The sequence below is a fragment of the Myotis nattereri genome (assembly GCF_964212035.1).
Source record: "Myotis nattereri genome assembly, chromosome: 3".
Classification (NCBI taxonomy): Eukaryota; Metazoa; Chordata; class Mammalia; order Chiroptera; family Vespertilionidae; genus Myotis; species Myotis nattereri.
In genome coordinates this window covers 7,516,625-7,531,858 of record NC_138077.1, presented here as the reverse complement: position 1 = coordinate 7,531,858, position 15,234 = coordinate 7,516,625, and the positions used below count along the sequence as shown (strand labels likewise).

Sequence of the window (15,234 nt, the reverse complement as noted above, 5' to 3'; positions counted from 1 at the left end):
GATGCCCACCCAGGTGCTTTGCCATCAGGGGCCAGGCTCCCCCTCTTGCTCCTCGTGGCCGAGGACAAATGACTCAGGGACCGTGCTTTTTCTCGATGTCTCTATAGTGGAGCGTGTTCACCTGCCGGAAGCAGGGACCTGCACGGTCTGGGCCATTGAGACCAGAGGTCACACCTCTTGTTTCTCCAGGCCACGCGGCCTCCCGGCCCAGTCCATTTCTCACGGTGCACTGGTCTGGCAGGTGATGGCCGCTCCCCTAAAATGCCTCCTGCTCCCTCATATCCACGCTCCCGGCCTGCGCGCGGCCTGGACGTGGTGGAGCACGTGCGCCATCTGGCCCAGTGTTTGCTCGGGACCATCCCTGGCACACAGGCGGGCTCCCCTCAGGCTGGCAGCGGCGGGAGGAGGTGAATCTCGGGTTTCTGGTCAGTGCTGCTGCGGCTTCCCCTTTGCTGGGGGAGCAGGAATGAAAGCACAAGCGGGGTTCACTCGGGGGACCCCAGCGCCCTGGGAGCGGGCCAGCGCTGGTGAACCTCCCTTTCCGCCTTCGCAGGGATGTCGCCGCTGCCGCTCTCGTCCAGGCGGGCAGCTTGCTGGGGGCAGCCTTTCTGCGTCTCCGCTACTGCAAAGCTGGAGAGTCCATAGATTTTGGGGGCCTGATGTCTGTGATGAGGGACTTTCTGTGTTCTTGAGGTTCAGAAGAGACGGGTATGACTGATATGATTAGGTAACTAGACCGAACAAAGAAAAGCTCCTTTTTTGTGTTTTCTCAGCAGCTGGCAGCTGAGAGGGTGTTTGTGGGGTCAGCAGAGGGCCCCTGGGGACTCTCGACGACGATGCTCCCTGGGGGTGAGCACCTGCAGTCAGCACCCCAGGGTTCAAGCCCCTGCACTTGACCGCCTGCTCCTCTGTCTGACACCCCCTTCCTGAGTTCTGTCTCCAGGACCCCCCTGAGCCAATCAAGAGTCAGTTTAACTAAAACCTGGAGAATCAAGTGAAAAAAAGCAACAAAAAGAACAGAGAGGAGAAAGGCCAGGGGGAGAGTGACGGGGATGCTTCCGTCATTCCGTCACGTCCCCGCGACGCCGGTCCCGGGGGCTCCCCTACTCACCTCGTTGGGCTCCCAGAGCCAGACGTCGAAGGTCGGCTTGCGCAGGCCCTCTATGGTCTCTGGCGAGAGCAGGTACTGGGAAGGACAGGAGGGCGTTAGCCTCTGGGCTGAGCCACGCCGTCACCTCTGGGGGACGGGGACGTTTCCTCTGTCCCGCAAGGACACCCGGGTACAGGCTTGCAGGCCACATTCTGCAAGAATTCTGGCAGCGGGCAAACTCCAGGGACGGGAATCCCACCCCGAGGCAGGGCCAGAGCGCCCGGCATGCCCACGTGGGTGCGAGGGACCGTTCTGGGGTGACGGGGACGCTCCATCCCTTGACTGTGGTGGATGTTCCCTGACTACACGAGTTTGTCAAAATTCACCATACAATGCGACTCACTGCACGTAAGTAACATCTCAATAAACTTGACGTGAAGAAGCAAAGTGAAGTCGCGGGGAAAATTGCTTGGTGCAAGTCCAAATACTGGCTCAGAAGTGGGTTTGGGTTTGCTTTTTGCGGGAGCCCATCTGGTTTAGCTGTGGGCTGAGGGCCTCCAGGACACGAGTCAGAGTTAAATCGTCACAGGAAACAGGGACTGCGATTTTAGACGTCAGCCAGTCATGGTGTTTTGGGATTAGATATCGTGTTCCCCAAGGGTCGTGGGGTTTCGGTTTTTTTTTTTTAAGGAACCGCAGTGGAGCACTGAGACCCTGTACTTTGGACCTAGGCTGGGCCTCATGACTCCCTGGGGCTGGAACGTGAGAGATCTGGGTCACATTTTCCTACAGAAGAGACGCCGGTGTCCATCTGAAAACCCTGGACAAGCCTGGTTGGCGTGGCTCAGGGGTTGAATGTCGACCCAAGAACCAGGAGGTCACGGTTTGATTCCCAGTCAGGGCATATGCCTGGGTTGTGGGCTCCACCACCAGTAGGGGGCGTGCAGGAAGCAGCCGATCAATGATTCTTTCCCATCATTGGTGTCTCTATCTCTCTCTCCCTCTCCCTTCCTCTTTCTGAAATCAATCAAAACAGATTAAAAAACAAAAACAAACAAACCACGGACAACCTGCAGGCCCCTGGCCCCTGTGAGCAAGCGGGAGCCCCAATATCAGCTCAAGAGGGCGTTGAAGGTCAGCTGGGCCGGGGGCTCGTTCACTCACCAGCTGAGGGCTCTGCTGAGATGGTGACCGCCATCCTGAGGACCCCCCTCCCCAATTCCCGGGGCCCTGCTGCTTTCACAAGGGCCCGGGGTCTCTGGTAACTGAGAAATCTTTTGTGACTGAAAAGCAAAACTTCTCATAATAACAGTGTATTGTTCAGGGACAGAAGATCCCAGAGAGCAGATTTTAAGAAATTTACTTAGAAATTTAGCCCTTACCTCCCGCCACAGTAAGCTATGGTCTGGGACCAATTTGGCTAAACAAACGTCAAAGAGAAAACTATTCTGCTTAAGAAGAACAGGCGCGTCCCGCAGGCCATGGCCACAGCAGGAGCTGTTTCTGCAAATGTGCAGACATTGGGCGGCCAGGAGGCCAGGGTGGCCAAGGGCGGGGCCTGTGCCTGGGGCTGTGGACACAGATGCTCTATCTTCAGAGGCAGAATTTCATCTTACCTTGGGATAAGTGGGGACATCGCGTTGAGGTGTCAACTTCTTGTTGTTATCCAAAAAACTGTACTTACAGGGGCAGCTGGTCCTACGGGGGGAAGGAAGCAAAGATTAGTTCTGGCGCCGTTGCTTCAGTCTGGGTGTTCACGTGGGCAGGGACTGTGGGCACCTCCTCAGAGCAAAACAAACTGCAAACCCCATGCCAAGCCCAGAGCAAACCCTACAGACGCCCTTGGTCGTATCTGTTGTGGGAGGATAAGTCATAAAGCCAGAGACGCCTCATCACTGACCCCCAGGGCCCCTGCTGGGCCTCCGCAGGTACAGTGGGCTCTTGGAAACATGGGTCTTCATTACAGATAAGCTCCTAAAAACTTTTTAAAATGACGAAAGCAAAGCGCGTTCCTTCCACAAAATTCAACCAACACAGAAGTAAAATAAAAAAAAATAATCGAAGTTCCTACGTCACCCCCTCCTTTCCTCTTAAGTCGAACACCCTGGGAATCCCTGCTGCGGTGTGTTGTATTCTTCCGGAACATCCCGGGCCTGGACACACACGGACAGCCCCGTGCTTTCACACAAAGGTGGGATTGTACCAACGTACTCCTCGGTCGCTGTTTTCACCTAACGCACCACACACCTGTTGGTGTGGCTTCACAGAGCCCGGTCTTGTTACAAGCAAGCCCTTCTCCGGTGCCCGGGGGTGTGGCCGCACTGCACGCTATCAGTCCGGCCCCCAAGACGACTTCAGGGTGCCCCCAATTTTCCCATCACATGTGTGCTGACAGGCGGATCTGCTACCTGGCTCGGTCTTCGTCATTACTCAATGTCAAGGTGTCCCACATAAGAACAGAAGGAAAGGAGCCAGGTGTGATCTGGGTAGAAAGCCACCCTCCGGTATCGGGGAGAGTGTGCTGGCCCCTGGGGTCGTACCCGGGGGCTGGACGTGGAGGGCCACGCCAGGAGATCTGGCCGCTCCGTGACCCCCTCCCCACCTGGGGACCTTAACTTTCTTGTATGTAAACGTGCTCTCCATCCTCCCGCTGACGGGGAGCACAGGGAGTGGGGGTGTCTGCACCCCTCTGTCTGAGGTTCTCAGGCCGGTGGGCGGGAGCCAGCACATCACCGTGCCGCAGCAGCTCGTGCGGTTTGTGGGAGCCGTTGGCGGCCGTACAGTAAGAGCCATGAAGAAATGCACACCCTTTCAGCTCGAATGTCTACTCTGGGGGATTCACCTTAAGAGAAGAATTAGGCACAAGCAAACAGCTCTGTGCACAAAGGTATTCATCGCCGCTTATCTGTTGTAAAAAACACCGAACCGAACGAGAAGTGACTTAAATGGCCCCAATGGGAACTAATTGAAGCCATTTTGGTACGGAGTGATCGTTAAGATAACTGAGAAAGCGATGTGAGGCGAGGAAAGTCTGGGTGGAAAGGAAGCGTGGCCCACAGCATGTACTGAACCGGAGTGCGGAAATACTCTCCCAGGCGCAAGCAAACACGCTCACGGCGGGTGGACAGCGAGCCGGCGCTGCGCCCTGTGGAAGAAGGGGTGAGCCACATGTGGGTTAAATCTGGCCTGGCCTATTTCTCTCTCACAATGCCGCGTGTGAAAAAATTAAACATAGTATTTCTTAGTTGTTGTTTTATATGCAAAAAAACCCAAAAAACTTATGGGTTATCAGTGTCCGCATGTGAATTGGGGGCCTTGTGGCTGCTGCCATTTTGGCGATTCACCCCCACATCAGGTTAGTCTGACGGCTTTACAAGGAGGCTGTGCTGCTTGCACACTCAGGATAATCAAGCTATTTTCTTTCTGAAAAAGGAGCCCTCGGTACTATTTTCCTGGCATGCTGCTACTCCTCCCCTCAACTCTACGCTAACAGGAGCAATCAGAGTCGCCGTGACAGCTTCCTGCGTGAAGGGGGTGTAACAAAAGAGTAACGAAGTGAACCAATGGAAGGCCCCAACCACATGATTTCCATGTCACCCCGCGAAGGAGAAATGCCATTTGCACATTCCCGAGCAGCGCTGAACTTGGTCTGTGCACTTAAGAAAAGAGATAACGTTATCATGACCTTTTTTCTGCTTTTACCCCCTTTTCTATAAATACCCATGCACATGCTGTGTAGGTGAGTCCTGTGCATTTGCCAGGAGGGCTGTGGCAAGAGGTCTGGACAGCTGGAATCCAGATGCTTCCTCAAAAATCCCAGCATGGGCAGTGTCTGCTGGGTGCCTGGCAACTTGTGCCAGGGCCTCTCCACCTCACCAGGCGGCCCTGCCTGCTCCCTCTGCACCCAGTTGCCATGGGAACCAGCATCCTCCAGCTGACAGAGCAGCTGGCATGGTGCCTTTCCTTTTCATTCTATTTGGAGTGTGTTTTTCTTTTCATTTCCTGGGCTCTCAGCCTCCACTCCCCTGGGGCTCACACCATTGGTCAAGGCCATTTGTTGGAGATGAAGTTGAGATTACAGACCCCAGAGCCCTCAGATGCCACTCATGCTCCTGCAGCCCTCCCCCGCCCCGAGTCAACCAGCAAGCTCCACCCTGGGGCCTAAATTCCAGCAGGCCACTGGGCCGCTTTCCTCGTGGGGGGAAAAAGAGAAACCCCAAGGTGTGTGCCTCCGGGGAGGGCGGCCTATTCTGGGGGTGTCTGTGAGCCTGCCCTGGCTCACAGTGGTGACCTGGCTGCCGTCTGCTGCTCCCCGAGAGGAAAGGAGGTCTGGTGCGTGCAGACCTGGCCCCGAGGCCCTGTCGGGGTGCTGTGTGGGTGGACCTGGGTCGGCACTTCAGGCTCATTAGCCTTTGGTTCGTGGGGACAGAGTGGGGCTCGCCCAGCAGGTGCCTTTGTCCTCTCCGCGCCCCCCAGAGAGGCAGGGCAGGGTTGACATCAGGGGAAGAGCTACTCAGAGGTGCAGTTTCTCCCCTAGCACTGCAGGGGGGTCCCACTTAACAGGCCGGGTCCCAGGGACGCTGAAATGACACCCCTGCTGATAAAAATGGAACCCTGCCGCCAACAGGGACAGGAGAGACCGCAAGCCACGGCCTGTTCCACTCCTCCGTCTGTTTCCCAGAAAGAAAAGGGAAGGCTGTTCTCTCCGGCACAGAACGGGCTGTGAGCTCCTGGGCCCGGCCTGGGGGGTGGGGGTTGGGGGTGATGCTGCTGAGGACTCGACCTGAGCCCAGGACACGGACTCTGTTCTAAGTGTGTTGTGACATTTGAGATCCGCCCCCTGCCCCCACCTGTCTTTGACGGAGGAGTCACTTTTACCTCCTCTTGTCTCTTGCCTCTGTGGGCTGCTGTGAAACTGCTGAGAAAATCTGGAGCCCAGGACACTGGACGTCTTCTCTTTGGATTATGGAGCTGTGAGTTCTAGAATGTGCTTCTCTGGGGGGCGGTGCCTTACTGGGGTGAGCCCCAGCGCTCACCACACCTCAGCTCAGCCCGCCCTGCCCCAGAGCGGGGCCTGCAGGTGACATCTTGTCTCTGGGCCCCAGGCTGGCTTCCTCTCACGGGCTCTGAAATCAGGTGTATTTTCCCCCTGTGGTGTGTGTGGGTTGAGTTGTATCCCCCAAAGGTCACATGTTAAAGTCCTAGCTCGGGGACCGTGTGCCTTCATTTGGACACAGGGTCGTTACCGATGTGCTCAGCTAACACGGCCAATGGGAGCAGGGTGGGCTCTAATTCACTAGGACTGGAGTCCTTTTAAAAAGGGAACATTGGACACAGGCACAGCTGGGGGCCTTTCTCCCTGACCCATGTGAAGATAGAGACAGGAGTAATGTCACTACAGTCCAGGTAACCCCGGGGATTGCCGGCACCGCCAGGGCTGGGAGAGGCCTGGGACAGAGCCTGCAGGGGAGCGTGGCCATACTGACACTTTGATGTCAGACCTCTGGCCTCTAGAACTACGACAGGATACATTTCTATTGTTTTAAGCCCTCCAGTTTGTGGTATTTTGTTATAGCAGCCACAGGAAACTCATACAACTTGGACAACATCCTGTTCTTTCTCCTGCAATCTGACCCGCAGGCCAGAAAGCCCACCGTGAGCGGCACACCTTTCCTGTCCCACCTTGCTTCTACCGAGGGCGGGCGGGAGGTGGAGGAACGAGGGTGCTGGGCCCTGGCAGGGGTGAGACCCGCGAGGCTGGGCTCAGGATCTGCCTTGGCACTTTGAGCAGGTGGCATTAGGTCATGGGAGAAGGGACAAGAGGCCACAGATGTCTAGTGCTCTGTGGGCTCCGCGGACAAAGCTGTTTGTGGGTAAGTGATGCCCACAGAGGTGGGAAGGAACCAAGGGGGCACCATTCCAGCTCAAGAGACACACCCTCTGGGCAGTGGCTTCTCCTGCCCACTGTACAGACCAGGGGCAGAAGCAGAGCCAAAGACCAGAACTCGAGCTGAGCCCTCTTCCCTCCGATGCTGCTGGGTGACTGGAAAGGCCACCTGTGCTGGACCCACATCCCCTTCCAAGGTGACCTGCTCCACCTGGCCCTGGGCAGAGGGCAGCTGTGCCAGGTGGCACCACACTGGGCTACCGTCCTCTTGCCACAATGGATGTGGCGCTTGGCCATGGCAGCCAGTCTGAGGCCCGTCGGAGAGGGGATGCGGCTAAGCATAACCAACAGGGCCTAGGCCATTGGGCAGTAGGACTGGCCACCGGATGGAGGTCCGGTGTGTGGCGGCTGGGGCACACGGACAGCCGGAGGGCTAGGCTGAGCCATGGAAGTCCTGAGCCAGGGTGACACCGTGACAAGGGTCAGGTCAGGTCTGAGCGTCCTTCAGCTGCCACACCAGGTCCCAGCCCCGGGGGCCCAGCCCTGAGCAACTCCAGGACTGTTACTTGTCACACGGAGGACGCCTCCTGTCCCCTAAGGAGCTCCCTCCCACTACAGGGAGGTGAGGATGAATTATTCTCCGTTTCCTGTGGTCACAAACTCCTCTGCCCTAACTCCCCAGATCAAATGGGAGAAGACAGCCTGAAATCCAAAGGAGCTGCCACGTCAGCAGGACATAAAGGTGACCTGGTCCCTGTAGGACACATGCCAACAGGGCTCTGAGCTGTCAGGCTACTCCCAAGCCCACCTGAGGCCGCCAGCGCCGCCAGACTCTGATGGACTGAGCGCGAAGATCCGGGACCCCTTCACCTCCTGCCCCTGGACGACCCTTTAACACAGCCCCCTCCCCTCTGGTAAGCAGGCTGCACTCAGCGTTTTAAAACAGGGAGAGACTTCCAAACCATCAGGTGACTGTTTGTAAGAAGCTGGCACACAGGCAGGGCTGCCCTTGGGTGCATTAGTCCCCATGAAATCCCGCCAGGCCCTCCTGTCACCTCCGCAGCACTTAGCCGTGTGGTGGCTGGGGGTGCGGCCACGGTATCACCACTCGGTCTCCAGGGCGGGAAGAGAATCCAGCAGAGCAGGCTGGTCCCTGGGAGCAGAGCCCTCCACAGCCCACCCAGTAAGTGCTCATAGCGCGAGCATCTCTGCCCTAAACATGAGCATCTGCCGTGACTACGGTTCCGGGAGAGGGTCCTATTGTACGAAAAACCCACTTTCAAGGGGGCGTAACGAAGACTGGGGTCTTTGCTCACAAATTTCGGCTCCACAGGGGCACGTGGGGATGGACCCCTTGTTCGGCAGGACACGGGACTCTGAGCCCAGGACAGCTGGGGGCCTTTCTCCCTGACCCATCGCTCTGCACAATGGGGACCTCCGCCCAGGAGGGACCTCTGGGGCACCAGGACACTTGTCCCCTGGAAGCCAAGAGCCTTTTCTTCTTACTGTTCCCGTTCTTAAAACACGAGCCCAGGGGCGGGCAAACTTCTTGACTCGAGGGCCACAATGGGTTCTTAAACTGGACCGGAGGGCCAGAACAAAAGCATGGATGGAGTGTTTGTGTGAACTAATATAAATTCAAGGTAAATATCATTACATAAAAGGGCACGGCCTTTTTCTTTTTAGTTTTATTCATTTCAAACGGGCCGGATCCGGCCTGCGGGCCGTAGTTTGCCCACGGCTGCACTAGAGCTAACTTCTTTCAATCTGGTAAGTTAATCCTAACACTGATCTGGAGGCTGATGCCCCTGGATGCGCACTCAGCCTCCAGCCCCCAGGCCACCAGCGCTGTTTTGAGCAGAAAGCGCTGCGGTTGAAGAGCAAATCCCGCGAGGAGCAGGGCTGCCTCCAACAGCCAGAGCTGGATCGGGCGCCCCAGCTGTGCTTCTGGGAAAGCGAAGGCCAGAGGCTCCCTGCCTTCGCCCATTCAGAGCACCCCGCCCCGCTGTTCACCCAGCACCCGGCGCAGACCTTACCTGTTGCTTCTGGCTGCCAGTTCCTCCCTCATCTTTTTAATGTCACTCTTGCATTTCTCAATCTCCACCACTTTCAGTCCTTCCACTGGTGGCAAAGAGAAACAAGGGGGTTACCATGGATACACAGAGAGGCTCTCGCAAGGCTGCTCAGTGGGGGCCGCCGCCTGACTCAGCACAGTGGTTCCCACTCCTGCTCAGGCTGCCGACGTTCCGGTCGGTCCCTCCGCCTACACTCGGCTCAGCCACAACTGACTGTAGGCCTATCCCGTGGCCAAGTGTGGGCTGTCCCCTTCATCTGTGGGTTTCTACAGGATGAAGTCCTTCTCCCTGCTCCCTGAATCTTGACTTTTCTTGCACCCACTTCTAGTTTCTCTCTCCAGACCCCTAAGCATGAGTTGAGGACATAGGACAAAGAAGTCTCTTATCCAGAAGAAAAGAAATGGGGGGGGGGGCATTGCCCCAGGACATTAAAATGCAATGGACTCAATGGGCAAGAACACAGCCTTCCCAGCAAGGGTTCACATTTCATTAAGGTTAAAGCTTTGCACTAAGGTCCTCCCGGGAGCAGTTCACCAGGAGGGCCGGAAACGGGTGAGAAATGAACAGGCAGCGTTCAGGATGGACAGGCCTGGGCGGGACGACATTGCTGGAGTCCCCTGGCACAGGTGAGCCCGAAAAGCCAGGATGCAGTTTTCATCTAAGAGTGAGCTGGGGGCAAACCCAGCCGGTGTGGCTCAGTGGTTGAGTGTTGACCTATGAACCAGGAGGTCAAGGCACATGCGCGGGTTGTGGGCTCAATCCCTGGTGGGGGCCATGCAGGAGGCAGCCGATCAGTGATTCTCTCTCATCATTGATGCCTTTCTCTCTCTCTCTCTCTCTCTCTCTCTCTCGCTTTGTCTCTGAAATAAAAAAGTGAGCTGCGTTCAACATCCAGCCGTTCACTCCGGCAGAATGGTTGCTGGCTGCCGGAGGCAGGCAGCTTTGAAGAGGCTTTTTGATTAGAGTCGGTTACAAGAAATGAAAAGACTTTGTAATCACACCTCAATTTTTATGCAAAACGACGTGGCCACAGACACTCTATTCCCCTTTTCATCAAGAGCAGCTCTGAATGTGGCTAAAAGTCAAGCGCTGTGATTTCCGATTTCCGAGGAAAACACAGGCGCTCTGCCTTCGCAGTTCCTCCCCCCCCAGGAAGTGCTGGGCTCTAGAGCACGCGTTCGGGGGCCTCTCCAAGGGCGGTGCCAGGGCAGCCGGGCTGGGACCATCCCCTCCCTGGGCAGGCTTTCCAAAGATGCCCAGGCTCGGGGGCCAGATGGGGGCAAGGCTGTGTGAAAACACTGCTTCCTTCTGCCCAACGTGACCGGAATCTGGAGGATCTGATACTCAAATCTGATCCCGGTGCCTTGCTTCTGGGCTATGCCTGGGACTCTCTCCCGCCTCAACCAGGACATGGGACCGAAGTCGGGGGCCTTAAATGCCAGTGGATGGAACCAGCGAGGTGGCCGGCTGAGGCCAGATGGGCTGCCGTGGGGTGTGTTTCTGCTCACTCACTAAGCGCACACACCCTTCCTCGTGGCGTGGGGTGTTCTTAGCTCTTCCTTGCATCACAGGGCTGGGTAGGAAGTCAGTGAAAGCCACGGGACCTCTTCCAAGAAAAGACACATCAGTACACACCCTCATGGTTTGCACTTGGACAGGGGCGCCGTGGGGAGGAGATGAGCCTGCGTGTAGAGCCTGTGGGGGCGCTGCACCCGGCCAGCCAGGGACCATGGTTACACTCATTATGCTTCAACCATCGTTTTATACAAAATAACAGGTGGTAATTGTGGAAACCAGGAAATACGGAGCATCTCAAAAAATATTTTAAATTCTATTGACGGTCTTACTGGGGCAAAAAACAACCCATTTCATATTAAACATATTGGCATTTCTCCCCCTCCCTCTCAGCCCCCTTGCATTCTAACTATCTATCTACTCTTCATTTTAAAAAGACAAACTTAGGACCATGCTACTTGTTCTGTTTTCTCACTTGCTTTTCTCCCATCGTCAATAGCAGCCGCCTCCCAGCATCCATATGGGAGCGGACGCAGATCAGAGTCCCTGGCCACGTATTGGGGGTGATGTTAAAGTTAAGCCTTTCGGGCCACACAGTATAATATCACTCCTTTGAATCCTGCCGATTCATGGCAATTACCTTTACGAAGGAAGAGCCTGGTTGCCACGGAAATTGATAGTGAGTCACAAGATGGCAAAAGTCGTGCATTAATCAATGGAAGAGAATAACATCATCTCAGCCCACTCGCCCCACGTTTGGATTAAAGAGCTGAACGTGGACTGGGACGGTCACAGAGCGTGAGGCCGGCCAGGCACCAGCAGACCGGGGGCCTGACTCCCAGTCCTTCCCCAGATACCAGGATGCCTTTGGAAGACTGCACAGCCCACCTCCTGGACCCCTCCCAGCCCTGCCTGCCCCTGCCTGAGGAGGGAGAAGGCCCCTGGAGGAGCTGGGGCCTCCCCGGTGAAGAGTCCTACACAGACTCGGGGGAGCCTCCAGTTGAGATTGCACATCAGTTTCATACATGCGGCCCCATGCGTCCATCTCGAACTTTAAACACAGGTGGGCACAGACCAGAAACTCAAACTAAAGCGGAGGCGCCCAGCACCCCCAGCATCCCCAGCACTCGGCTTATTCTCCCTCACCAGGCCCGGCCGGGCAGGCGGATGCACAGGATGAGCACGCCTGGCCCCTGGCTGTCCTCATGCCGACTGTGGATGTGCTCCGTTGGGAGGTCACAGGCCACTGTGAGAGAGAACCTTTAAGGATGATTTTCTAAGAGGGACACTGGCTTTGGGGACTCAGCTGGCAGGAGCAGAATGGGACCCGGAGGCAGCTCTGCTCCACGCTGGCCCCTCCCAGAGCTTGTGGAAGAAGCGTGTGTGTGTGTGTGTGTGTGTGTGTGTGTGTGTGTGTGTGTGGCCCCCTTCAGCTGCAGAGCTGGTTAAAGCTGTTTAAAGCCATGTGAGCCGTTTCAACACTTCCTCCAAGGACTTTGGTAAAGAATTCACATAAAGCACATTTCCCGACTGACAAGGAGAAAAGCAAGGTTGGTTTCAGCTTCGGGTCTCCTCGATTGTTTGCATGAGCCTCGGGGCCGGCTCTCCCTGTGGTTAGGTTTTAGTCCAGGCCCTGGGCACAGGCTGCCCTGTGCCCATCCTCAGGGACCCTGGCGCAGGGACCCCCCTGCACAGTGGCCAGTGGCCAGTAAACCAGGAAGGAAGTGAAACCCTTGCAATGCTTCATTGCTGACCAGGAAGTGAGCGAGGACCTGGGTGTCCTGTGTTTACAAAATAATCTCTATAAGTTGAGAGGGACCCCAGACTCCTTGAGGAAGGCCAACATTTCACATGAAAAGGAAGAAAAGCTCTTAAAGTGAATGAAGGAAATGGGGAAACTTATGTTTGATTCAGAAGAATGATATGTTTGGAAGGTGAAAAAAAAAAAAAAGCAGGAAATTCCACTGAAAACAAGTCAAACAATGTAATGTTGCCTACAGATGGCCGGCGCTGGCTGGCCGCCTGCTCGAGCTCCAGAAGCAGAAAACAGCTCACGATGACCAGAGAAAGTGTGTGTGCACGTGACCACGGTGCACGGATGGGTGTGTGTCTGTGCATGTTTATACGTGTCTCTGTGTTTACAAGTATGTGCATGCGGGGGGGTTATGCATGTGAGTGCATGTGGGTATGTCTCAGTGTCTTTATATGTGCATGTGTGCATGTGTGTGTGTGTGCGTGTGTGTGTGAGCCTATACCTGGCCTGGGCCCAGTGGAGCGCTGGCAGTCGGTTCCTGGCAGCCTTCCCAGTCCAGCGGCCCAGGCCAGCTTGTCTGGCAGATGGCTGGGTAGGGATTGCCCTCTGAGTAGTGGGATGACCTTTTCCCCAAGTGATCTGCATGAGAGGGCCAGCTGCAGGACCCTTCTCCTCCAAGGCCTCCCTTCCCCTTCCAGGGTACCTGCCCCGTCCTTGGGGTGCCCTGCCCTGTCTCCGGAGGCTCTGTGGAACGCATCCCCCTGGGGAATGGCGCAGGCACGATGTCCCTGCCACTCTGTGCTGGTGCAGAGGCTGCTGGAGGCTGGGGAGGTGGCCGCCAGAAGCACCAGGAGAGGGCCAGCCCAAAGCCAGGTGAAGTTCAAGGAGGTCAAGAGCCCTTCTGAGTCATGGCCACATTCCTGATGGGAGGCGGGCAGCCAGGAGATGGGGAAGCCGGGGGCTGGTGGGAGCAGAGGCTCCCAAGTGTGGTTGTGGGGGCCCACTGCCCAACCCACAATTCAGAGACCATTTCCCATCTCCCTCCCTACTCCTGAGAGGGCGGCTTCCTCCATCCCATTCCTGCGCCCTGGGCCTTGGTGCTAGAAATGAGCACAGCCAGTAAAAACCCCAGTAATTTCGACCTAGGCAGCGAGCCTGAGCTCGGAGGGCGGAGGCGTGGTGCCTCTTACAGGCCATCATGTGAATCTGCAGGGTTTCTGTGGTTTACCCAAGGGCTCTGCAGGGAGATGCCTTCCTGCCAACGAGCAAGCCGGTTCTGGAGAATTCTGGGCCTCAGACAGGCCAGGGAAGAAGGTCCTATGGGCTGCGTCCTTTAATGGTCCTTCATTCACATGGCACTTGAAGGCAAAATAAAAACGCTTCTTGGCCTGATCATCGTCTCAACGGCCAGACGCCAGAAGCCACCCAAGTTGAGGTCAACATAGATCTCTGCAGGGGTTTTCAAAACTCCTTCATGGCCTCTTCAACTTGCCTGTTTGCAAGTGGTGGTGGGCGGTGGGCGCTGGAGCGGCTTCCGTGTGGGGAGGGGGAGATGGGCGAGGGCAGGAGGAAGTGGGAGGAGCTGGAGGGCAGGAGGCCGAGCAGGCGGCACCGCTGCCCTGGACATTGGCCCGCCCGGTGGTGACCGACTTTCCCCGCTGTCAGTGTCGACGGGGACTCAGCAGCGAACGTTCATTTTCTGTGTTCTTTGGCTGAACCCCTTCCCATGTTTGGAAATGCCAAATGCTCACTGCAGTGGCTCACATCCCAAAGATGTGCTCACATCCTAAATCCTGGGACATGCGAATGGGACCTTATTTAGAAACAGGTTCTTGGCAGAGTCCTCCAGGTGAGGTCATCCTGGATTAGGGTGGGTCTTAAATCCAAAGACAGGTGTCTGTGTAAGAGACAGGCAGAGGGGGCGTGAGCCACAGAGACACAGGGGGGAGAGGCCCTGGGAAGACAGTTTGGAGTGATGTGGCCACAAGCCAAGGCTGGCTGGCAGCCACCGGAAGCCAAAAGAGCCCTGGAACAGATTCTTCCTCAGCCTCTAGAAGGAATCGACCCTGAAGACGCCTTGATTTTGGACTCTGGCCTCCGGAACTGTGGGAGGATTCTTTTTTTGTGGTTTAAGCCTCCCAGTTTGTGGTCCTTTGTCACGGCAGACACAGGAGACTAATGCACATTGTCTGGCCTCTCTTGCAGCAAGGGTGTGGGCACATGGTCCCCCTCTGTCCAGAATTTGAACCTGTAGCCAGTGCTTGGAGAAGCAGCCTGATGTCTGCAGCAGTGCCCATGGGGCAGGTACCATACGTGTGCGGTTCTGACGCGCAGCTCAGCATCCTCACGGAGTCAGCTATGCCGGGATTCTGGGCACCCTTCCTGCTGCAGAGCCCAGCCCTACTCCTGGGCCCTCCTGGTGACCATGGGAGCTCCCCAAAATCCTTTTATCCTTTTGAAAAAGCCCCTTTTCTCCTGGCTGGTGTGGCTCAGTGGCTACAGTGTTGGCCCGAAGACTGCAGGATCTCGGGTTTGATCCTTGGTCAAGGGCACGAACATGGATTGCAGGTTCAATCCCCGGCCCGGTCAGGGCACGGTGCATGCAGGAGGCAACCAATCGATATGTCTCTCTCACATCAATGTTTCTCTCTCTCTGCCCCCCTCCCTCCCTTCCACTTTCTCTAAAAATATCTTCATATGAGAATTTGAAAGAAAAGAACGAACCCCTTTTCTGTTCAATGCAGCCACAACCGGTGGCTGCCGGCAGCCTGCTTCCTAACCTACGTTCTCAGGCCCCCTTGTGGGCGCCCCAGCCAGGAGTGGAGGAAGGTGACATGTCACAGAAGGGCAGGCGGCAGGCGGCGAGAGCAGCCCCGCCAGGAGCCTGGTGCTGGTCCCAGGCTTATTTACTTTT

At 56.3% G+C, this 15,234-nt stretch overlaps 1 protein-coding gene across 2 annotated transcripts in view; it reads right to left on the bottom strand.

The window, feature by feature from the left end:
• PDE9A (phosphodiesterase 9A) overlaps positions 1 to 15,234 on the bottom strand; it is an 87,396-nt gene that overhangs the window by 16,394 nt on the left and 55,768 nt on the right. For both annotated transcript variants that reach the window (XM_081085724.1, XM_081085725.1), the window contains 3 exons: positions 9,014 to 9,098; positions 2,707 to 2,788; positions 1,112 to 1,186 (listed from right to left, as the gene is read on the bottom strand). In XM_081085724.1, the coding sequence (XP_080941850.1) occupies positions 1,112 to 1,186; positions 2,707 to 2,788; positions 9,014 to 9,098 (242 nt within the window). The remainder of the gene's footprint in view (positions 1 to 1,111; positions 1,187 to 2,706; positions 2,789 to 9,013; positions 9,099 to 15,234) is intronic.